Source organism: Citrus sinensis, chromosome 6 (genome assembly GCF_022201045.2).
Source record: "Citrus sinensis cultivar Valencia sweet orange chromosome 6, DVS_A1.0, whole genome shotgun sequence".
Lineage (NCBI taxonomy): Eukaryota > Viridiplantae > Streptophyta > Magnoliopsida > Sapindales > Rutaceae > Citrus > Citrus sinensis.
The window spans coordinates 14,970,803-14,996,350 of NC_068561.1; the positions used below are offsets into that span (position 1 = coordinate 14,970,803).

The 25,548-nt window shown below is 34.4% G+C and overlaps 3 protein-coding genes across 4 annotated transcripts; 2 read left to right on the top strand and 1 right to left on the bottom strand.

The window, feature by feature from the left end:
* Window positions 1-4,950: 4,950 nt before the first annotated feature.
* Window positions 4,951-6,774, top strand: LOC102618890 (uncharacterized protein At2g39795, mitochondrial-like). Its single transcript, XM_006493519.3, has 3 exons — window positions 4,951-5,304; window positions 5,983-6,320; window positions 6,413-6,774. Exons 1-3 carry the CDS (start codon window positions 5,065-5,067, stop codon window positions 6,570-6,572), a joined length of 738 nt encoding a protein of 245 aa, XP_006493582.1. The 5' UTR covers window positions 4,951-5,064; the 3' UTR covers window positions 6,573-6,774.
* Window positions 6,775-7,814: 1,040 nt separating this feature from the next.
* LOC102619186 (NADPH-dependent aldo-keto reductase, chloroplastic) lies at window positions 7,815-10,476 on the top strand. The gene is made up of 8 exons (XM_006493520.4): window positions 7,815-8,034; window positions 8,150-8,305; window positions 8,413-8,463; window positions 8,543-8,619; window positions 8,835-8,922; window positions 9,107-9,382; window positions 9,484-9,729; window positions 9,833-10,476. Exons 2-8 carry the CDS (start codon window positions 8,174-8,176, stop codon window positions 9,917-9,919), a joined length of 957 nt encoding a protein of 318 aa, XP_006493583.1. The 5' UTR covers window positions 7,815-8,034; window positions 8,150-8,173; the 3' UTR covers window positions 9,920-10,476.
* Window positions 10,305-19,953, bottom strand: LOC102619471 (delta-1-pyrroline-5-carboxylate synthase-like). Of its 2 annotated transcripts, XM_006493522.4 has the most exons (21): window positions 19,748-19,914; window positions 17,979-18,116; window positions 17,342-17,413; window positions 17,124-17,227; window positions 16,516-16,618; window positions 16,278-16,439; window positions 15,005-15,282; window positions 14,724-14,868; window positions 14,428-14,592; window positions 14,177-14,254; window positions 13,830-13,919; window positions 13,436-13,522; window positions 13,259-13,345; window positions 13,086-13,182; window positions 12,906-13,009; window positions 12,654-12,729; window positions 12,155-12,305; window positions 11,987-12,055; window positions 10,883-10,949; window positions 10,725-10,795; window positions 10,305-10,591 (listed from the first exon to the last, which is right to left on the bottom strand). In XM_006493522.4, exons 2-21 carry the CDS (start codon window positions 18,036-18,038, stop codon window positions 10,510-10,512), a joined length of 2,148 nt encoding a protein of 715 aa, XP_006493585.1. In that variant the 5' UTR covers window positions 18,039-18,116; window positions 19,748-19,914; the 3' UTR covers window positions 10,305-10,509. The 2 variants fall into 2 exon arrangements, with proteins under 2 accessions (XP_006493585.1, XP_006493584.1); XM_006493521.3 differs by lacking the exon at window positions 17,979-18,116 and having other exon boundaries at window positions 19,748-19,953.
* Window positions 19,954-25,548: the final 5,595 nt, after the last annotated feature.

Here is a 25,548-nt window from a genome sequence, read left to right on the forward strand (position 1 = left end):
TTAATTTTTTCACCAAGTTATACACGGCTGATAATAATTCTATTGATAGCTATTATACTCCTAATGATTTTCCTTGCATTGATACAGGGAGGAACCATGCCATGGAAAAACCTGTGGATGACAAGGAAATTCGTGACACTATTTTTAGCATGAAACCGTTAAAGGCACCGGGAAGTGATGGCTTGCACGCAATTTTTTACCAAGCTCAATGGGAGGTGGTGGGCAAGTTGGTGTGCAAGCAAATTAAAGCTGTTTTCAATGGAGAGACAGTGCCTGAAGACTTTTTGAAGATTTTAATTGTTCTTATTCCTAAAATTGACAATCCAACTAGCTTAAATTCTTTCCGGCCTATTAGTCTTTGCACAATTATGTACAAAACGATCACTAAGATAATAGCTAATAGATTAAAAAACTTTCTCTCTGATCTTGTAGGTCCACATCAAACCAGCTTTGTTCCAGGGAGGCACATCACCGAAAATATTATTAGCACCCAGGAGGTCATTCACAGTATGAGACGGAAGACGGGTAAACGAGGCTTCATGGCTATCAAAGTAGACTTGGAAAAAGCGTATGAAAAATTAAGTTGGGAGTTTATCAAGGAGACTTTGGCTTTTGTGGGTCTTCATAAAAACTTTATACGAATCATAATGGAGTGCATCACATCCGGCTCCATGCAAATTCTTTGGAATGGAAAGCTGACCGAATCCTTTAAGACTTCAAGAGGGATTCGACAGGGGGATCCGATCTCTCCTTACATTTTTGTGCTCTGTATTGAAAGACTTAGTCGTATCATTAATCGAGAAGTGCAGCAGGAACGATGGAAACCCATCAGGCTGTCCAAGAATGGTATACCCCTCACCAATCTTTTCTTCGCTGACGACCTTCTTCTCCTTGCAGAAGCCTCCGCTGATCAGGCGAAGGTGGTGATTAAAGCTTTAAAGAATTTCTGCAACATGTCAGGGGGAAAAGTTAGCACAGAAAAAACTAGATTGTATTTCTCAAAAAATGTGGCACCTACTGTGTCAAAGAAATTTAGTGAGCTAAGTGGGTTTTCAACCTCCAAAAACTTGGGGAAGTACCTGGGCATGCCGCTTCTTCATGGTCGGGTGACCAATAAAACCTATCAAGAAGTGCTAGATCGGGTGGACAAACGGCTCTCAGGATGGAATGCGAAGCATCTCTCTTTTGCTGGAAGGCTGACCCTTACTCAAGCAGTAATCCAAGCCTTGCCAATTTACTCTATGCAAGCCAGAATGATTCCGCGAGGCACTCAAGAAAAAATCAATCACATTTCTCGCCGATTTATATGGAGTGGGAATAGCGAGAGGAATAGCATGGCCATGGCTAGTTGGGAAAGAATTTGTCAACCTAAAATGGTATGAGGGCTTGGCTTAAAAAATCTTCGCCACATCAATGAGGCGCTTTTGATGAAGATTGGGTGGAATATTATTGTGTCTCCTACTAGCCTGTGGATTAAAATGTTATGCTCTAAATACGGAGTTGAGAATGATAACCTCCCCACAGAGCTACCTACAAAATATGGTTCTTATGTGTGGCGTGCAGTGGGTACGGTTTGGCATAAAGTTTTGCAAGGGATTTGTTGGCAAGTTGGAGATGGGTCAAAAGTTCGGTTTTAGAAAGATTGTTGGGTTAGGCAAATTGTCAGTTTGAAGGATTATGTTGTGAGGCCAGTGCTGAGTAATATGCTGGAAAACTCGATTAGGGATTATGTGAACGATCATGGGTAATGGAATTAGGTTACTTTCAGTAATTATCTTCCTCACAGCTTAGTGCTTGCTATTGCGGCCATTATGCCACCTTGTGTCGAGGGTGGTATGGACCACATATTTTGGGGCTTCTCGACTAAGGGTAATTTTACAGTGAAATCAGCCTATCAAAATATTTCAAACAGAGCCTCCAGTCATATTGGGCCAAGATGGGAACTTATTTGGAGCTGGAAAGGGCCACAAAGTGTTAAAACCTTCCTATGGTTGGCTATTCAAAACAAGTTAAAGACCAAAGCTGAGCTTGCTAGAAGACACATTTTGACAGAAAATCAATGTGAGAGATGCAAAGTTTGTGTGGAAGACTCCCTTCATGCCCTTAGAGATTGTGTGGCGGCTAAACGTATTTGGTTAGATATAGTCCCGTGTAGATTACGAGGAAGTTTTTTCTCTTCAAACTTAGAGGATTGGATTATTACTAATCTAAAGCCGAACTGTTATGATTGTAATGGAGTTGACTGGGCGGTAATTTTTGGCACAGCAATCTGGTGGTTGTGGTTTTGGAGGAACCAAGCTCTGTTTAAGAATGTGCAGAGGAGCAATCAGAACATCACTTTAGATATTATGACCAGAGCTGAAAATTCTCATAAAACCATGATGGCTTTGATCAAGCCTGGAGCTTAAAAAATGGTTAAATACTTTAGATGGAAACCACCCCCTGAAAATGTTTTCAAATTGAATACTGATGGGGCCTGTAAAAAGATGAATATGGCAGCTACAGGTGGGTTGATAAGAAATGCCAATGGGAAGTGGATTGCTGGATTCTGTGCGAATATTGGAATTAGTTCGGTTACCAATGCTGAACTTTGGGGTTTATTTTATGGTCTTGACCTGGCTTGGAAGGTGGGTATTCGGTCTTTGTTGGTTGAAGTTGACAGCAAGTGCATCATTGATCTACTTGCAGACACGAGCAATAGCCCTAATAATTTTTCTTCAGTGATTCAAAGTATTAGAAGGCTCATCAACCGATAATGGCATGTGTGCATTAGCCATATTTATCGTGAAGCAAACTTTGCAACGGATTTTCTGGCAAATTTAGCAATAAGGCAACCTCTTGGCTTCCATTTCCTTCACAACCTTCCTAGTGGTGTTGTTAATTGCTTATTTCACGACATGTACGGGAATGCTTTCCCGTGTTTTCTCTCGGTTTAGCCTTGTTTGGCTCCCTTTTATATCAAAAAAAAAAAAAAACATCAAGTCCCTAAAAAATCAATAGAATATGTTAGCTTTAATGGATGATTGACTTTTACAAATAAAAATACCATTTCATCCTAAAAACATTTGCATCTATGGTTAAAAGACAAATTGACAGTTAAAAATTATTTACTTAAAATTACCATAGTTGCGGTTAAAACTCATTTCAACAGATTAAAAAAAAACAAAATAATTTCCATGATTATCAACAATTTTTTGTAATGCATAAACAAAAATTACCAAAACTAAATATATCAATTCTAGGGAAACTAAATTGAAAAATGCTAATCCTAAAACCCAACTGAGGGAAATGCCAAATCTTAATCCTTCAGTTAATTCACCTAAAATTATTAAACTCTAGTGCCGCGGCGTAAGGATTTTGGGCTGTTGTCACACGGTGGCGTGAGGTTTGCAGTATAATGTGCACTGTGTTGATGTTTGGTAGTACTACACACAGCGACCAGAGATTTAGAGTTGCGGCATGTGGCGGAAAGAGGAAGGAACCGTTGCACGAGGTGAGATGAACTTGATTACTTTTTTGAAAAAAAAAAAAAAAATCTTAGTACTAGAGAGTTACAAAATGACATATAATAACAACTAGTAATATTTTCATAATCTCATGATTTATTTCTTTCACAGTCGAACTTACAAAATAAAAATTTACATATGTAATATAAAACTTGTAAATTAACAACAAATGTAAAATAAAAACATGAATTAAGTAAATAAAATATAAAGACTTGTAAATGAAAGGTAAAACAAGTAAATTAATATAGGAGTTATAAATTGGAGCAATATTGGTAAACAAAACAAAAATTTACATATGTACTATAAAATTTGTAAATTACTATTAAGTGTAAAATAAAATATAAATTATGCAAATAGAATATAAAACTTGTAAATAGAAAATAAAACAAGTAAATTAGTATAAGAATTGTTGAAAAAAAAATAATAACTTACAAATGAAAAATAAAAACTCATTAAAATAATGATTACCTTATAAATTTTCTGATTTTGTTTCTAAATTGAATAATAATAGTTTTGGTTTTATGTTATATATGTGATGATACATGTGAAATTTTATTAAAGATAAAATTTATTGTCAAAATAGGATTTTGAAGAACTATTCTTTTCATGAATTTAAAGTTGCTTCTAAAATAAGTTATTTTGCATCCTTCTAAACCTCTTTGACCGTAACCCCAAATAATCTTTAAGTACAAGTAGAAAGCAAAATTAAAATTACATGAAGTATCTATAAAACATAAAAATATATATAATTTTATTGATATATCATATATGTCTAGTAATATATGAAAATAAGCTTGGTCCATATCAAGAAAAATAATTTTCCTTAATTAACCTGTGTAGTAAACAATACTACGATAGGAAATGAAAAAAAGAATTATGAATGTCTAGAATATGTATAGAATTTATAGTTAAACAAATTCTATAAAACTTGTTCCAATTGTTTTCAATTTTTTTTATATTCTGAATTGATAAGTGACTTTTTTCTTTATCTAATTAAATTAAATGAATAAACTATTTTTTGTTTAATGATGTTTAATATTAATTTATATAATTGATATAATTTTTTTTGTAGTTTTAGAACACCAATTTACCATAATTATATCAATTTACTTGTTTTATTTTTTATTTACTAATTTTATGTATAATTTATAAAATTTATGTTTATCAGGACATTGATGCTGTAAATTTAATTATAGCATCATAATTTTTCTATTTCTAATGACGTCCTGAAAATTAAAAAAAAATCGGTATCATAGAAACCCAAAAAATAAAAATAAAAAGGACGTAATTGATTGATTGTGTATACTACCACTAATTATTAAGTCAAAAAACTAGTAGGCCCTATAGCCATCCGCACCAGACAACTTTCCTCGGCCCATTAGCCCAATGTTAAGTAAAAATATAATGAACAACACAAAACCCAAAAGTCAAAACCCTTCCTATCACGTGACTGATTTAAAAAAAAATACTAATTTAAAAAGCCTAAAACCCTCGCTGCAAAACCCTAGCATCATCTCCCAAAACCCTCAACTTCAAACCTAAAAAATTTTGCAGAAAAATGGCACTCAACTTGATGCTTCGCAGAGCTTCCTCCTCCGTACTTCCTTGCGCAATCCGCGCCGTTGGTTCTCAAAGAACCTTCCGCAGCGCAGTCTCCGCCGTTCTCAGAGTCGAGAAGACCACTCTCAGCCGGAGAACTTTCATTCCGCTTATTCAACGATTCTCCACGAAGCCGAGCTCTGACGAGAACCTGATCAGAGTAATTGAATCTGAGATTGATTGCGCGGAGCAACCCACCGTCAGTGCTTGCTTTCACTTCTTTACATTTTTTCTCTGCCCATTTACTTCTGTTGTAGTAATTGTCAAATTTTTTTCCCCTTTCTGGGATCCCAGAAAAAGGTTCCATTTTTTAATGTTCTCTTGAAATTTCTTTGCTTTTAATGTGTTTGGTGTTAATTAACTTCTAAGTCACTGTATAATATCAGATTACTGATGTGTTTCTAGAAGCTGTATTTCAAATTTTATACGCCGTAGTCTGAGCATGTGAATTTGATGAATTGATTAGTTGTTTGAATTGTAGTATTTGTGATGATTTAATTAGTAGTTGGCATTAAGAAGAGATGGGCGGTGGTGCCGCTGTATGAAGATTACATTGGTTCATTGAATCATTTGTAGGAAATTTTTGATGTCTTGAAATGTAGAGGTTTATTTTTTGGTAAAGTTCATTGAATCATTTGATAGTTTGATCGGATCCAGGTAAATTTCTTCCAAGTTAGTGCAACGAAATATGAAAATGCAAACAGATGTCTGTGCTTTCCTTTTCTTTGTAACTCTCATTTATATTTGCGCGTGTGCAACTCTTTTTTATGGTGGGATGATGATCGTTGTCTCTTTCTTTAAGTCATGTTGCTGATGAAATATACTACCTGTTACCATTTTGATCTTATTTTACTCTCGTCTTCTGATACTTGAACAGGCAGATGAAATTCCGGACGAGTTTCCTTTTAAAATTCAAGACAATCCTGGAGAAAGGACCATATTACTAACAAGAGAGTACGGAGATGAAATTATCAAAGTGGAAGTTGACATGCCTAATCCTGATGATATTGAGGAAGAAGAAGGTGATGGCAATGAAGACGAGGGGGCTGATAACCGTACTAGCATTCCTTTGGTTGTGAGTATATCGAAAAAGAACGGTACGTGCCTGGAATTTGGTGTAACTGCTTTTTCGGATGAAATTTCAATTGATAGCTTGTCAGTGAAGCAGCCCGAAGCTTCTGATGATCAGCTTGCATATGAAGGGCCTGACTTTGGGTAAGCTTTCCATAATATGATCTGCTTCCTGAATTTCTCATAACTTCAAATGCTTTAATTCATGTTCTGATTTTTTTATCATTTCTTTTCAGTGATTTGGATGAAAACTTGCAAAAAGCTTTCCACAAATATCTGGAGATAAGAGGTATCAAAGCCAGCACAACAAACTTCTTGCAGGAGTACATGATAAACAAAGACAGCAAAGAGTACTTGGGTTGGTTGAAGAACCTCAAGAAATTTATTGAAAAGTGAATTCATTATGAACCCATGACTCTTTTGTGAGTGGGGATAAGTTTATGTTTTAGGTACTGCTATGCATTTGTTCCAGTACTTTTACCATTCAAGTGTACTTTAATTGAACCCCTACTCTGTTAGGCAGGGGGAGATAGTTCAAAATCAAACAGTGTCACATAAATGTTTTGATTATTAGATTTTTTTTTCTTTGGCTGCTTAATTACGTTTTACAAGCCTCACTTGCGTATTGATGAATTCATTTCTTTCTGTGCCTCTCTAGTTTTTAATCGTTTCTTTGAGACCTTCGTTTGCTGAAATCACGACACCGTCTTGAAATCTGAATAAGATGCATCCTTGGAATAATTCTTTTAAAAAAAAAAAAATTAACAGTTGGACATTTATTATTGCAACTCGAAAGTATTATTTTCGCAATTTTTTTTGAAATGAAAAATTTAGTTATTAGTTTTTTAGTTTGGAAAAGTAAAAACAAAGAACATTAAGGGGTATTTTTTTTTTAATTTTAAGCGTGTGGATAATTATTGAAATAAATAAAATTTGGACTTCCACTCGAACTCAATCTGTAATTAACCATTTTCTCAATAGAGTTTTCAATAAAAACACTGTTTGGTATTGAGAAATTATGATTTTTAAGAGAATGGTATAGTTATGAATAGAGCTGACAAAATGGTCATGCTCGTGTCAATATATATATATATAATGTAAATACTAAATAATACTATATATCAATACAATAAAATATACATGTTTTTCAATATTTTACAGACTTACACTATTAAAGTTCTAAATGTATATAAAATTCAATAAATGAAACAATTGGTATATGTTCATTCTTTCAAAAATAAAAAAATAAAAAGAGAGAAGCATGTCTAATATTTGAGTTTTGATAATAAGAATTTATAAATTAATTTAGAATAAAAAATATAATCGTGTTATAAGACCCGGACGCAGCATATTTAATAATTGTGTCAAATTTGATGATTATACCCATTTATTTATATCATTTTCATGTCAGGCATTCAGATCGTGTCAAATTTTACCAACCTTGGTTGTAAAATAAAGTTGATAGTGCGTTGTAGATGTGATTTTTAAACAACAATTTTATAAAAGATAGTAAAAGTATTATAGATAAGTGTGAGGTAAAAATCTACTTTATCTTATAATTTACAAAATTAGAATTTACGAACAGTTTTATTATTGTAGCTGTCTAACCAATAACACCAAATAGGACCGCAGAATTAATTCACATGGAACTGTACTTCCTAAAAATGTATACTTGAAATTTTATCGAGGCAAGCGAAGATCCTAATCTATTGCCGAGAATATCTATGCAAATCGCAATTAACAGTATCCACATAAGCAGAGATCAATACAATTGAAATTGCTTAAGAGTTAGCCTACTGGCCACAAGTTGCCGAGTCTGAAGCAGAAACATCGCAAATTGGAGCTCACAGTCACAGAGGTAAAATAATTTAACAGAGTTCAACTGTGTAAATCTATCAAAATCAGTTCGTTATCGAGAGTTAACGGCATTGTAATAACAAGACCCTTTTCCATTATGTTGTATGTCATCATAGTTTTGGTCATTACTGTGGAAGAATATGAGTGAAAAAGCTCAACATGGCCCTGTGTATTTTGAGCTCAACACTGGGGCTAAAATACCCTCTGTTGGCCTGGGGACATGGAAAGCTCCTCCAGGTGAAGTCGGCGAAGCTGTCATTGCCGCTGTCAAGGTTCTAGTTTTATATGTATTCAACGATTTTATCTTCCTACAATTAAATGTCGTTAACTTCATTTTTCAAAGAATCATTGAGGTTTTATTTGTTCTAATGTTGTGCAGGCTGGTTACAGGCACATTGATTGTGCTCATGTTTATGATAATGAAAAAGAGGTGAAATTTTCCTCATATGTTGTGTAAAATGTATGTATGTGTTCTGTTTTTTCTTGTTCTTATATTTGATGCAATGCAGGTGGGTGCAGCGCTGAAACAACTCTTTTCAACAGGCGTGGTGAAGCGCGATGAGATTTTTATCACATCTAAAATATGGTACCTGTGCCCTTTTTTTTTTACAAAACTTTCATTACTTACCAGTTTCATCTATTATAGCTAATGAAATATTGTACTGTCACCTAAATGGCCAATTTAGATTAATATATTATTGATCACTTGATAATGTATAGAGGGGTGATATTTAACCTAGAATCACATTTAGCTTGTAGTGAGCTTTTAGATTCAGCTGGCTTTAAATCTGAAATTTACAGGTGCTGCGACCTTGCACCTGAAGATGTCCCCAAGGCTCTGAGCAGAAGTTTAGAGCATCTGCAACTCAACTACATTGATTTATATCTTGTATGTCTCCACTACACGTCAGGGTTCTTACAATTTAGCTAAAGGTTTAGTTTGTCAGCCTTTAAGGGAAGGAAAAAAAAAAAAAAGTGGGACATGTTGCCCTTCTTAAGCAGAACTAATTTTGGATGTTTTCATCTTTTCTGATAGTGTTTTGTTTGAATGTTTTGTGACCTTTGAATCACAGATCCATTGGCCATTTAAGACAAAACCTGAAACGCGAGGATTCGAGCCTGATATCATGCTTCCCTTGTGTCTTCCTGAAACATGGGCTGCAATGGAAAAATTGTATGATTCTGGCAAGGCGCGAGCAATTGGAGTGAGCAACTTTTCAACTAAGAAGCTAAAAGACCTTTGTTCATATGCAAAAGTGAAGCCTGCTGTCAATCAAGTGGAGTGTCATCCTGTCTGGCAGCAACCTGCACTTCACGAATATTGCAAGTCATCTGGAGTTCATTTGACGGTAAAACTTCAGGGAATTTCCACTGCTTATTTAGATCTTCAGCTTCATTTATCCATTGATGCGAGATTCAAAGTCATCTGATTGGTAAATTTTTCTCTCAGGCATATTCTCCTTTGGGATCGCCAGGTTCTTGGGTGAAGGGTGAAATCTTGAAGGAAGCAATATTGCAAGAAATTGCTGGAGAACTTAACAAGTCACCAGCGCAAGTAGCCCTCCGCTGGGGTCTCCAGAGTGGTCACAGTATCCTTCCGAAGAGTGTGAATGAGTCTAGGATCAAGGAAAACTTGAACTTGTTCGATTGGTCTATTCCGCCAAAGCTCTTTTCGAAATTTTCAAACATCCACCAGGTAAATAACCTCTGATTTGCAAACCCCATGTTTCAAATTTCTTCTGCAAGTTTAAATGCAGAAAAGCTCATTTATATTGTACAACATGCTTTCTGTGATGCAGCAAAGGCTCCTCCGAGGGACTTTTGCCGTCCATGAAACCAGAAGTCCTTACAAAAGCCTCGAAGAGCTGTGGGATGGGGAAATATGAGATGATTTGTTAGTTTAGCAAACAACCTCATCAAGGAAGATACGTGCATTGCCATTTTTATAAATTTTTTCAGGAAGATTTATTTATTTATTTATTTATTTTTTGGGTGCAGCCTTGGCAACTCTCTTGGTTATTGGTATGATTGGTTAGCAGTCTCCAGTCTCAATTCACAATTTTTAAAATAATTTTATTTATTATACTAGTTTACAATCCACATGATCATTGCCACCTCCTTTAAGATCAATTTTATTTATTTATTTTGTATAAGGCAATACTTTCAATCTAAGCATAAGCCATAGAGCGTACTTTTCCGATCAAGGATTTCACCTTATTGTGGGATTTCTTCCCTTGTTAGGGGTCAGTATATATCTGTAGAACTTAAAACTTCAATTCAAATTCTGAACTTCATTATTGACTTGAGGAAACTTTCTATTACATGAGGCTCTACCCCAAGCAAGATCCAAGTAATAAAACTAAAGATCTTAATAAATAACATCAGCAAAGTGCAATAAATATACACCAAGTAAATAGAGTCTCAGAAGCAGCTAGCATAATATTATACAAATGACATGGTTTAGAACCATAAGTTACTAGGATTGCAAGGCAAGATTCTTGTGGGTATAGACGACTCCTTGATCACCATCTACGACGTGTCCATTCCCTCTCAATATCCTAAATTTACAATGAAGAAGCAAAATCAGGTTTTATGCACTGTTGTAAATACACAATTCATCTGGCATTCTGACGTACATTAAATAAAAGAACTAAAAAGTTATAGAAGAAGGGACGCTCAGGATTCCTATACCATCGAGTAGTTAGCAATCCTTCAACTCCGACTGGACCGCGAGCATGAATCCTGCTTGTGCTTATTCCAACCTGTTACTCATAAAAAAAAAATAATAATAATAAATGAGAACACGTAATCATCCACATCAATACCAGTACTGCGGGAAGGTCATGTACCTCTGCACCAAGTCCAAATCGTGCTCCATCACAGAATCGTGTACTTGCATTATGAAATACTGCAGCACTGTTTACACAAGAAAAATAAGCCACATGGCAAGTTTACCAACAACGATGTGCCACTACTTAGAAAAATATTTGCAGAAATTGAATAGAAGAAGATTAGCAACTGATGCAATCCTTCTCAAGAGAGATGGTAAATACCAATAAATCTTCCAAAATCCCAAAAAAATTTGAAAGAAATGACCGTAATTCAGTTTGGATACGAAGTGAACTGAAAAATTATGAAGACTTAAAATGTCCTCAAAATGAATTTGTTGAGGCACCATCTTCAGGGAGTCCAGAACCAACTTCACTACCATAAGTATCCTACTACCAGGGACCTTCGGTAGTTGTTGGAATTACATATGAACTTGTTTGCCAAATATTAATTATGCCATTACAAGGTACCTGCACAAGATTTTTTTTTTTTTTTTTGTGGGGGGGGGGGGGGGGTGGGGGGTGTGTGAAAGGACCTGTAACAGAGTTTTGTAGCTCTCGCAACTGCGATTAATTTGTTTATTATGGTTTTCTTGCTGTAAACAGAATTGAGGAAAGTGTTGGAATAAGTTATTACGGAGCCTCAACGGTCATAAAGCCCAAGTGTCAATAGACGAGCTTTGACCATATCCTGGCTTGGAGAAGGAGAGATCAGAAAAGGAAAAGCAATGTGTTAGGCTGAGAGAATTGTAGAATTATTGAGGTGATAGAATAGCAATAGTTGGAGGCTGTTGCTGTAGTTTAACATTCATGATAAATTGGCAAAAAGAGAAACATGTCTTGATATATTCACAGGAAAAGGAATCCCCTTTTCTTTTATAGAGATACCATGTAAAGTAGGAACAAACAAGGAATGTTGCCAGTGTTACTGATTGCCATTCAATAGGAGAATACAGCAATTAGGGTTTCGGCAAAAGGCATACACATGCTTCCTAAGTGCACAATATCTATAAACAAAGATAATCACAGAAAGTATATCAACAATGATCTTATAGTTTGTGGCTAATGAGATATGACATAATCATGTTTTATAACATCATGATCTGCAGTGCAAAACTAGCTTACCTGTCAACTTGACATAAAAATGTTTCAGCAACTTTTTGATCTTCTGCAACAATGCAATCAGTATGGGCACTGCAAGTAGGAGAAAAAAATAAATAAATAAATTACAATGACACAACCTTCATCTCCAAAAAAAGTACCAAGAAATATAAAATGGTATCTTCAACATGCCTTCCATGTTGATGAATATGGTCAATAGCAGCACGCACATCGTCCACAATTTCAACCGTACAAACCATTGAGTTGTACTCATGATGGAATAAGCGTGTCTCAGGAATTTTTAGTAATTTACTTGCTCTTGGTCCGCCAAATAAACCGACACCTGCAACAGAAGAAACTGCAATTTTGAAACTGCCGCTCTTATGTTCCCCAGCCACAGAAAACATATAACTACATTACTTTCCACCCAAGAGATTTTACAAATTTTTACATTTCATGTTCCTGTTCATGTATTCAAATTTTATTTTACATCTGGACTTGCCACAAAGTAGAATTCCTTGGCCAGTTGCAACCCTTGTCTCCACCTACAGTAAACACTTTGCTTCTTGATTGTGAATAACAATCTTGCAATACAATCAGCCAAGGAAATAACAGTCCATGCCAGCTGTTTAACTTGGTGCCGCTTTCCTATATAAATTAGGACAGTGAAAGTAATTAATGCAATGCATACCTTCATGTTGAAGTTCTACAACAAGCTCATTGAGTGCACCATTGCATGCTAAATCCTTGTGTACCAGAAGAGTTTCCTGGAAATAACATGATAAAAAGAGCTATGAGGCAATTCAATGACAAAAATTGCTTTTGAGATAATCCTGTTACAGTGTGCACGTATAGCGAAAACAGGATGACATCTGTCAAATATTCTCATAGGTACACATGAAGGGAGATCTCAATAATGGCATAAATTGTGGACTAAAACTACCATAGCATTGCAGGCTGCAGGATAGTCTATCTTCGCATCAATAACAATGTTCTTTGCCACATCAAGGTTAGCCGATTTATCAACATAAACATGACAAATTCCATCTGGAAAGAAAAGGCTGAGTTTACTAAACACTTTAGTTTGTAAACAATGACAAACAAGTAAAAAAACCACTCTTACCAGCATGACCAAGTACAGGAATTTTTGTTGACTCCTTGATTTGAGAAACCAGCTTATTGCTGCCTCTGGGGATAACAAGATCTATCACATCATCAAGCTGCAGCAAAACAAAAGTTTGTCAGAAAACACCATAATTAAGGAACAATCAACAATTTTCAAAATTCAATCTCCACCTTGAGCAAATCAGGAATCTCTTCCCTGGAAGTCACAAGTCCAATAAGTTTCTCACCAACAGTATCTGGGATAGCTGAGGTGATGACCTACAATACAAATGAAATAAAAAATACCATAAAGTGACTGACTGAATTGTTTAGTACAAGAAATCATAGCCCAGACCCGGCAAACCAAACCTTGTGCAAGATTGCATTTGACCGCATAGCTTCTTTTCCTCCTTTCAGTAGTAGACCATTTCCACTCCGAATGGCCAATGAAGCTATCTGTCGAAACCATTTGGGGGAAAAAAAAAAAAAGGTGGTCAAAATGCCACAATGATAGGAAGAAAACTTAGCTATATGCTTGAAAACCAACTTATAGAATCCAGAAATATTTTTTAATTACTTAACACTGAAAAGACGAACGGCCAATAATAGAAAAAATTAAAGGCATGACGAAAGTTTTCAATGAACGAACATAGTACAAGGGAGGATAATTACAGTCTACCACAAACAACTTAGAAATAAATAAACTCAAAGACAAGCTTTTCAGCATACTTCAGGACATAAAAATATGTACTCTCTCTCTTACCTGGACCAGGGCATCAGGTCGAGATTCAAATACTATCAAGAGGACGCCCAAAGGACATGATGTTTTCTCCAGGATGAGTCCATCCGCAAGCTGGGTGCAAGAACAGTTACCAAACAGTCTAAGTGAGTAACGAACAAACTAAAGAGGCACTTAAATGCTCAATTTCACTTTTATAAGTCCAAACGGCAACTAAAACTTCCATGTTTATTTTTTATACAACAGTGTTCAACTTGAAACCAAAAGCTGTAAAGCAAGCAAATGCTATCATTTTCGTAAGAAGATGCATTCGCACAAATATCCTTGATTCACTGGTTAAAAACAAATAGATTTCTGAAAGGTTTCCTAACCTCTGTTCTCTTTAAAATTTGACCAATGGGTTCTTCCATGTCTGCAAGTATACGAATAGATTTTGCAAGGCTAGAGATCTGCAAAGTACAATAATCAAAATGAAGTACAACTACGAGCTCATCCAAAAGCTATATGAAACAGGTTTTGGTATTAAACAATGCAGTGCCTAATGGAACAATTATATACAAAAACTGAAAAGATGAAAAGTTTGTCCATCATTCAAAAACTCTTATAATTAACAAGTTCTTGCCTTCCCAGGCTTCAGTGCCAAACGTGATACTAGTGATTTCGCATATCCAGCTTCCTGTGCAGCAGCTACATCGGCTTCATTCTCAACCTTAATCAAGCTTTCATTTGCCTCTAAGGCATCAGCTACGTCGAGCAAAATTTTCCTCCTATCTTGAGATTGTAGAGCCTACAATCCAGATAATTTATATAAATACTCAAGCTCTGCCAATCTAACTAATTCAAAGTTTTAATAAAGCATAAACAGAAATCAGAAAGTATAGAGAAAAATGGATCCTGATATAGAGCTTCTAAAATCACCTGAAGCCGTCTAGAACTTTCTCGTGCTGCAACTGCCATCTCACGGGCCCCAACTTGTTTTACCCACAAATGTGCATCTCTATGAAAGAGAGTCCCAACACGCTTTCCTTCAAGTACCTTTATGATGCTGTCCATGGCAAAGCCACTTATAGAAGAGTAGAAAGAAGAGTTAGCTTATCTATGACGATATCATCCACCAAATATGATAATCCAGAGCATTAAGATTGACAACTGAGAAACTAACCAATAGCTAGTATCTAGAATTTTAATTTTAGTCATACCTAGTAATAACAACAGGGATACCGGCGCAAGCTGCACAATAAGCTGCATTGACCTTAGCAGTCATTCCCCCTCTTCCAACCCTTGACTTGTCTCCAAATGTTATTTCTGCTTGGTGTTTTGCTCTTATATATGTATGGATCAGCTTCGAATTTGGCTCACTTGGAGGACCACTATAGAGGCCCTCTACATCACTCAACAGAACAAGAAGATCAGCTTTTAGTTCCAAAGCCAATAATCCTGCCAGACTGTCATTATCCCAAAATATACCAGAAGAATCCTGAAAATTGTTTCTATTATCAAAACTGACAGGCATATTGTCAAATTTAAAAAAATCGAGCAATTCATACAAACAGAAGGGCATCAAATACATAAAAACAAAGGAAACTTGATCTGAAGGGTTTCAAATAATTCTCCAAGGAGGTGTCTTTGTGAGTCACCTAGTAATACAACAGTAAGTGTGATTTAAGAGTTTTGCACTCTTATCATTCGGTTCAAGGTTTTATAACTTTATAAACAATAACTCTGATGAAGTGTCTTCGTTATGACCAAGTGGTTTGGCGCAACAACAGTTGTACATGCTTTCTATGTTTGGCCATTTTTTTCACTTGAGACATCTTTAAACATCCTGTACCACACCAATAGTATGCATAAATGTGCATGCTAAATGAACTTATCAGCAAGTTGAGTAAATTCATCGGTCCATGCAAGTTTCTAGAAGTCAGAGAATAAAAACATCACTGTCTTTCGCTTATACGTTTTTTTGTTCCTAGATTGTTTTAAGTTCTGCACGAAAGATATGAAGAATTAACAAAGCACCAACATGTTTTGAAGTCTATGTGTTTTAGAAACGTGCATGAGCATAATTTAATACACTCCTAAAAACAAAAGGACATGTGGTGCAAAATGGATACACAATACATTTATTCCAATATTGTTAGCCAAGATTAGAATGTGACCCAAGCCATGTAAGAGCCTTTTAAAAGTAAAAATAAAACATTAATAAGGAGTTTCTTACTCCTAGTTATTCATTATAAAGCTTTGAATAAGCGATGCTACATCAAGAGATATACTTGCTATTTTCTTTTTTATATAAATAAATAATAAGAATAAGAATAATACATCAAGAGACAAATTTCACATAGTAGCATACCCCTTAGTCCCAAAAGGGAAGAAAAAGAAATTACAATAATCCCAAAGGGGAAGAAAAGGAATTTATAATAAAAAAAAAATGCACAAGAAGTTTCATTTTAAATTCAGAAGGGAACAAGATACCTCGTATGGTGCTTTCCTAGTACTAACTGCGTCATTTTCATTAAAAATAGGAATAACCCTCAAATCTAACAATGATTGAACAGTGTCATAGAGTTGCTTTCTGAAATCTTCATCCCTAAAATCACTATCCGTCACAAGAAGTTGGGATGAGGTCACATCAAGCTGCATTAAGAAGGATATGACATTAGCAGTTACAAGAAAGTAGCATTAGAAATGATAGTTGGTATTATATTTTCACCTGGCTGAACAAGGTATCATAAAGAGCCATGAGACTACTCTGCCCAACTGCGGCACAAGCCTTCCCATCAAGCTCATTCTGCGGCTTTTGGAGATCAGCCAAGCTGCAAAACCAGAATTAATTTCATTCCACAGGCATTCATGCCTTCATATTCCTTGACACTGAGTCACTAACCTTAAATCAGAGTACCGTTTAAAGTAGAATAAGTAAATTTGTTGCTTGTGTGTATCCAAAAATACCAAATTCAACATTTCTTGAATTTGTATTTATGCTAAGAGACAAACAGCTTGTATTTATGCATGTGGTAATGCAGATGTTAACTCAAATTTTAGATGCCAATGCAACTGTAAATGTCTTCACGTGTCAGTATGTACAATTTTCAAATTCTACATTTCTCAAATTTTTTCCACTGTAATGACCAAATAATTCGAATTTATATATGCTGAATTCCCTATTTGCTCATAATCAGCTAGCCAAAATAACTTCTACCATTTGTCAAAAGATTCAATGATAAAACAGATGAGCATATAATGTGCAAGGAGAAAATGGACATGAAATATGTAATTCCAAGAGTTTGATTTATTAAAGAAAAAGGAGACTTGAAGCACCTGCTATTGACCAATTTTCTGTATCTAAGCCTTTGGCGGCCAACACCAACAGCGCCTGAAGAAACTAAAATAATCTCAAAGCCTTGAGAATTTAACTCTTTAAGCTGAAGACAAATCATTCCAAAGTTACTTCGTCAGAACAAAATTAAGTCATAATCTATGGTTCATTTCAGAAAAAACTACGGAGACTTCGTCAGATAAATAAAGATCACACATACCTGCTCTAAAAGAGCTCCAAGCCTTCCCAAAGCTAATCGTCCATCACTTCGAGTAACCACAGCTGTTCCAACCTTCAACGAATTTAAAAAAAGATCAGCAACCACAGCAATCATGTGAAGAATCAGTTCAAAATTCACTTGAAATCACATCATTTCAAAATCTTACAACCTTAGAAAATGAATTAATGATTACTTATAATTCGTTCTTACCAATGCTATACACAGCAATGAAACCTCACTCTGAATCATATAATAAAGCTAACAAGCAATTGAATCTTTCTATTTTTTTATATAAAAAAATTATTAAGCACTTTTATACTCTGATCTAAAATTCAAAATTATTGAAGCCTGGGAGGTAGATCCTAATGAAGATGATAAAATATTAGAAGCAATAAAACACAACGATATCATCGACCAAATTTTTCGAAGTATAACAAGCTTGCTCTTAATTATACAATGAATAAGCACCACATTTAAATTGTTTTAAAAATAAATAACTGAATCTTAAAAAAAAAAAAAATCAGCGTCCATTTTAAAAAACTCGCTCGCCGCTCAAACGGGAGATGTAGAAATTAGCACGATGCTATAAGCATTGACAAGCCAAAAAAAAAATGAAAAATGAAGGCAGTAAAGAGACCTTAACAACGAGACGCTTAACGTCCTTGACGAAAGCTCTGGAACTGTCCGTTGAGTCCATTTGACGGAAGAAGAAAGCGAGTCACGCTGAGTGAACTCGGAGCGAGCCAGCGAGAGAAGCAAAGGCAAGAGGTTGAAACTGAAAAGAGTTCAGAGCGTGCTCAGGAGTTCAAAGACGAGGCGGCGGTTAGGCGCGTCAATTTGTTGCGATTTTACAAATAAAGGCACTTTTTATCAATCATTTATTTATTTATCACGGAATCTTTATGATTATTATTTTTTGAAGTACGATGGTGGTCACGTCACATCACGTGAACGTAAGAGGCTTTGTGGCTTTTGTTCTCTAGTCTGATTGGATTAGTGGGTCAACAAAGACAAGATTATTGTCAGCCACTTCCGCAGACACAAATGGGTACGTGGCGGCCTTCTACGTGACAGAACATGTAGCATTTTTGGTCATATTCAGTGTCGACAGATTTACAATTTCTTTTTGTCAAAAAAAAAAAGGGAAAATGAAATCAATTCTTTGTTTTTTTGGGTCGTGATCTGAAAGCATACACCGTTAACATTGAGACACTTGTCCAACAACTAATTGCCGATAAATTTGTTTATTTAGTTTCTAAATCATGATAATTATTATATCATTTTAAGAGATCAGTATTTATCCGCTGCATGTTTACCACAATAAGCTTCCATCAATAATTGCTTTCCTCGACAGCTCATTCAAAACTGTGTGATTGTTATTACCATTTATGATGATTTTTTTCCCCTTTCTTTATATTTTTTTTTCACCATTATTAACTATTGTCAATTACTCTCCAACAACCTTTTTCCAAACTGTCAAAGTGATTAAGATATTAATCAAGTGAAGGTGAGATTATTTATACCTAAAAAAATACTTTAAAACACTTAATTTGTTAAATTTGAAAAAAATAAAAATTTCACTCAATTAGACACCCTGGAAAATACCAAATAACCATCAACTTCTCTCATTAATTAGATACTTCAACCTTTGTATTCTCTACACCCATATAAACAATCTTTCTAATAAATCTATTATTCACGGGTTTTCACAGGAAACGCCTAAAGTTTTGTTTGGTCAAAGACTCAAGATTGCTTCAATGGAAAATGGTGCGAAGGGTCATGTTTTCTTGGCATCGGGAACTGGTTTGATTATTTCCCGTTACCTTTAGAAAGAAAGCACAAGCTCTCTCTTTAGTTTACCAGTTTCTAACGAATTAGTGTGAAAATAGACTTCAGATCTTCAACGTATCTCCGAGTTTAAGATATACTTCAGATCATCCCATAATCTTTAAAATACCTATTTAAGTATTATAAACCTCGATTTACATATAAATATTATTTAGTTATGAAACAAGTCCTCAACCATGAATTATCATATTGCTAAGATACATACGTTTAATAGTACTTTCTGATGATCAAATAGCCACACCTTTAAATGGGTGGCAGCATTTCCTCGCCAATGGTAAAACGTACAGAGTCTCAGAGTCTCACCAAGTACTCGGTGCAACGGGCGATAAAAATCGAGATTTTAGTTAGATGGGGGTCGGAATGAATAAACTACAAATTCATGGACGCCAAAATTGTAAAATTCTTAGAGAAAGAGGGTAAAATCAAAATTAATTAGACCACTGGGCCTCATCTTTCCGGTGAAGGAAATACCACTACTTTTTAACGGTATTTTACTTATTTCGTGAATCGGTATGGCAAGAAACTAACATAAAGTTTTGCAGTGAGCAGTTGGCTTACCTTAACAACAACACGCTTGACGTTCTTGAGGAAGTCACGAGTATGATCTTGGAAAGATTCCATCATGTGTGTGTTTTTGTGTGGGGGAGAGGAAGAAGGAAAAGAGAGTTTTGCAAATTAAAACTTTGGGAGCAAATTATCTTTTGCTCGCGGAAATTTAAATAATAACGAGTGGGCGAGAGGTGAGGCGACTCGAGCACGCAATTGAGGGACGCTGTGACTGGCCACCTGGTTTATATAATGGCGTTATGTAATCATTGGTGATTAATTGATTAAGAAAGCTAAACAGAGCAATTAAATTTCAACAGACGGTCCAGTAACAGCTCGCCACGGCATCTGCATTATACGACAAAACTGCGCCAGCCATCGGGTGATCGGCAGCCGATTCACGTGTATAAAGTCTTCTCGGGTGGGCGGGTCATGGGATGATACGTGTGTTGTATTGTCCATTATTTTTTTAACTTATGTTCTTGGAAAATCTATCCTGTAATCTTAAGTTACGTTCTCTACCGTCCATGTATTTCAGGCGACTGGCCCTTGAGTTTTAAAAAAAAACAAAAAATAAAAATAAAATAAAATTAAAAGAAAACAAAACTTTAAAAAAAAAAGTGAAGTAAATTACACACCAATGGAACAATGCCCACGAACAATGAACAAAAGAAATTAATAATTCTATCGTTATCTCTATGGCTCTATGCACCAGTTTGTTGGAATGTGTTTGATTACGTGGTTGATTGAGTTGTTAGAATCTTATTGAAGCTTATGTTATAATATCTTTTCTGTCGACCGAAATGTACATGGCTACATTATTGGAACAATTACTATTTTATTTGCAACAAAATTAGTCAACTAGATTCTCAATTATTGAAGTGCGTTTATACGGGAAAGTTTTGCCTTTCAAATTTATCTTTCCTTAATGGTGATTAAGTTTTGATAGTTTCTTATGAACAATAAATAGAGAAGAATGCATATATAATATAGGTAAATTTAGGTCCTGTCTAGTATTGAGGTATTATACCTTTTAAGTTGCAATTATTAAAGAAAAAAATTATAATTATAAAAATAAAAGTTAATAGTTTGTGGTAAATATAATTTTTAATAATAATTTTAATAAAATTATTAAATATATAATAAATTTTTTATCGTATAAATATAAAATCAAATCAATTTAGTTTTCAAACTACAATAATTAGTGTTTATCAAATATTTTAATACTATATTTTTAAGTTACCACTATCCAATCTTAATTCCAATCACAACCTTAATTGACAAGTGCTATGAAACAGCTTTGGATATAATTCCTACAGCCAACTCATTCCTAAATCTTGTTTAATCAGGTGCTTCTTGACCAAATGAAAAAGAAGAATATGCCCGTATCGGATAAGAAGAAGAAGAAGAAGAATATGCCGAATGGCCAATGTCCACTCATTCTTAAAAACCACCAGCACCTCCAAAGCCCAAACTCAGAGTCAAGAGGTTTGATGGGTCCCATGATAATACACAATTTTTTTTTTAATTAATTAGATCTTGTTAAGTTACAACTAATGTAACTTACAACCATAAAACATGGCAATAAGTCCCACTATCATATAACTAATTTTTGCATGTCTTGCAAGAGTTAAAAGTTATGGAGGTTGTAACTTAACAAAACCCTAATTTCATATGAATTTCATGACATTTAATTTGTGAGTCCCACAATTCTTTAAACTTGCCAAATGGCAAGTTTTGACCAGTCATGGCCGTATTGAAATAGTACATTAATTCATTTAAATGAGTAGTGTTATAAATTTTTAATTTTTTATTCTAAAAAAAATTAAATGATGTGACATTTATCAATTAGTTGATGAGATAAAATAATTAATTTTTTTAAATTGTGTAAATAATTACCAACCACTTAATAAATGACACATTATTTAAAATAAAATTTAAGAATCATTACTCCATATAAATTCTTCAAATGACAAGTTCGGACAAATTGGACGAAATACCTCAGCGGTCCTCCACTATACGAGATTAGATGCATTTTGATAGATGCTTGTGGACGACGGTATAGCAATTAACTTGTCGACAAGAAAAAGTTTCAGGATATAGCATTTTGTCATCTCATTTTGTCAAGGTCACAAGCCAAGCATGACAGAAGCAGGAGAAGAGTGGATTGCATTGACTGCATTAAATGTGTTGTTAATTGGTCAAATTTAATGTCTAAATATGGAAAAAAATTTAAAATATATCGGAGGAATTATATTAGTTATATAATAAATAAATAAATAATATCATAATATATACGTATTTATTTTGAAAGACCGCCATAAAAGTAGTGATTATATTGAATATAATTATATATGTCATACATATATTAATTAGTTGTATATATTACCTCTAATTTATGCTAGAATTCCTCCTAAACATAAGTTGTACAAGCCACTTCAAATAATTAATTAGACAAATTTCGTTTACTAGACATTTCGTAAATAATTCAATAAATATTGATGGATTTCGTCGAGGACATAATTTGTACTTATCATGCTAATATCATCTATATCAATGTGCAAGTTACTTAAATCTTTCACAATTTTTTTTTTTATATCACCATTTGAATTATATACATTTTACTTCATGTACTAATTGTTCCATTTGGTTTGCCAAAGCCCGCCCTAATTTCTTGTTGACTGTGCACAAGTACATTTTTTTCTCTAAAAAAAATTCGTTTCTCTTCCAAAATTAGCGTGCAAGGAAGGAATTCATCTCTTAATCTTGTTTTTCACCGTAAAAACTAAACCAATTAAACTATCTTTTTGAAGATTTGAAGAGCTGTTTCACCATTGATAATTGATATAACTTGCTATCATTACTTGCGTTAATCAAGCCGAGCACTGGATATTATGTGGTCTTTGATGTTGTTTGAATAGTGATATATGATGTAGTTAAATCAATATTAACGTTAAGATGGTTGATTAAAACTAAACCTTAAATTAACAACAATCAACAAAAACATGCTAATACTCTATTTAATCGATCTATCTTTAGACAAAAAGTGAGTGGGTTTTTAATTCCTTTATCAGATAACTGATCACGTACGGGAGATCAATGTATTTGTTCGGGTTTCATTGATTCACAGCCCTCACAAATGAGGGATCCTGATGTGTAATTAAATCATGAAACCAAAACAAACAACTACAGCAAGATTGCTAGGGTTCCAGACTTCCAGTCCTAGACTGAATTGAATAATAATAATAATAATAATAATAATAATAATAATAATAATCATCATCATCATCATCATCGTCGTCGTCATCTTTAGGCCACTCCAAAAAAATAATGTATCAATACAATCCTAATTTTAATATAACCTACTTAGGCTTTCGATCGGCCAAATCAATGCAGGGTTAAAAAAAGAAAAAAAAATCCTCCTATACGTTGGGGTAGAGATCTCGATGATTGATTTGCAAAAATTTTTAAGTTATGCTTAGTTGACTGTACTATAAAATATATAAATTTAAATTGTTAATAGATTTAGATTACCAATCATGAACCATAGATATTCTCTAATAATAAATATCTCTCATATGTTAGGATGCCGATGCTTTTTTTTGTTTTTTATGCGGACACACTTAATTAAAATAATAATTAAATCACATGACTTAATAACGTGTCTGCAAAAAAAACAAAAAAAGATAAAGACGCATGTATTTATAAAAAACTCTAACTCCATTGATTTAAAACCATTAAAAAATATAGATATATAACTCCAACCCAACTCCGATCCCAATAAAAAAATCCATTTTTTAACAGATGAATTTTAATTAACTTAGAATACCAACAAATATTTAAGATCAGATTGACGATGAGATTGAAGAACACGCGGAGCAATTTACACCAAAAGAATGAAGGGAAAATAGCAACAAATTTGTTTTGATTCACCAAGAGACGAGTGCCTAGTAAAGGAGGAGATTAGTCAGATTACAATCTTTTGTGGGAACACAATAATCACTCAGTTTGACTCGCCATTGAATTCACACGTTAGCTCTGTAGTGAGGTCATCTCAGCTTAATTATAAGAGAGAACATACTCTTGTTTTGGCTTTTGTCCATGTAAGCATCGGTGAATATCAGATGCTAACACTCAACTAAATACTATTGTCATACTTGTCAACAAACTTCTTGAACCTTTTAAATAGGTCCAAATCTATTTGCACATTAACCCACTAATATTCTCCACCTTAACAAATAAATTCAAATGATCTACTTATTTACAGCTGGCAGTTGGAATCACCTTGACTAGCATGTCAGCCGAATTGACAACAGTATGAATTTTGGCCACATTCGCAGCCCCTTACGAATGTGCTTGGTTTTTCATAATATGCTTGAATCTTGATCAATTGTATTGCACTCAAATTATCACAAAACACACGTAATCTTCTGATTAAGCCATTAAAAGGATCCTTGAGCCACACAGAGTCCTTGATGATGGCTTCAGTTGCTACAACAAACTCAGTTTTAGTAGATGATAAAGCAACCATATATATGCTGCACTCAAAATTGCTTAATTTCTAGTTGATCAGGCAATTGTTGGACACAAATAAGTATCATGTGATTAACTTTCTTCTATATAATATAGATCACCAATAAAGTCAGTGTCTACTTATCTCATGATTTTACTTAGTTCATGCTTGAAATTGAAGATCAACTAAAGATTATGTCACAGAATTAAAAATTACGGCTTAAGAGTTTCTGTACCTGACTAGGTTAAAATGGAATCCTACAAAAAATATATCGCATAGAATTGTTATTTGTAATCTAGAAGAATTTATTTCGAGAAATATTTAAGTTAAAATCTAAGGTTAGATATGTGCTGTAAAAGTGGCCATGTCACTTACATTGTAAAAGTCAAGTAGTTGTAGAATGTGGTAGGAAAATAAGGTTTGTGATACATATCGGTGGGTAGTTAGAATGATGATAAAAGAATAAGTTCGTTAAAAGTTATGGTTAATAAAGTGTTTGTCAAAATCGGTTCTAAGTCTTAGGGTGGGTAAAAAATAAGTTACTTAAAAGTTATGGTCAGTAAAGTGTTTGTCAAAGTCGGTTCTAAAGTTTAGATCGGATTAGGATTAATCCGATTGGATTTTAAGTTAATCGAATTGGGCAAAAAGTCATCTGAACTCAATTCGAATTTTTGATTCTATCCTATTCGATCCAAAATATATTTGGATTGGAACAGATAGGACAAACAATTCGGATTGAGTTTGGATCAAATTCGGATTAAAAAGCATTCAGGTCATATGGATATCCATTGTATATCTCTATTGCCTTATTAATTTCAAAATCTTTTTTTTTTTTGACTGAACCAATCAAGCAAAACAATAAATCTCATTACATAATTTCATTTCAAACTTTTTCCATTAATTATTTAAAATAATATATTCAAATACCATGAAAAACTTGTTGATGGTGGCTGTCAAGGTGAAGGAAGCTGTAGCAGTTGCAGTAACTAGTGGAGCACGCGGCAGCAACCAGCAGCGGTCGAGGTGCTGCAAATCGCATCGGGAACGTCGCGGTAGCAGCGATGGCTTAGCTTCATGCGGTTGCGTCAGTGATTGCCAGCTACTGCTTTGTTCAGTTGCTATTTGGCGTCTTGATGTCTCCGATCTCTGAGGCCCGAGCTCTATGTGCATGTGCTTGTGTGTGGTGCAAGTGTGTGGTGTGACTTTGTTTCATTAATTTATTTTTTTAATTTTACAGGCAACTCGATCGGTTTTCACCCGATCTGATCATGATCCGATTGGGTTAGTAAAAATGTGTGTT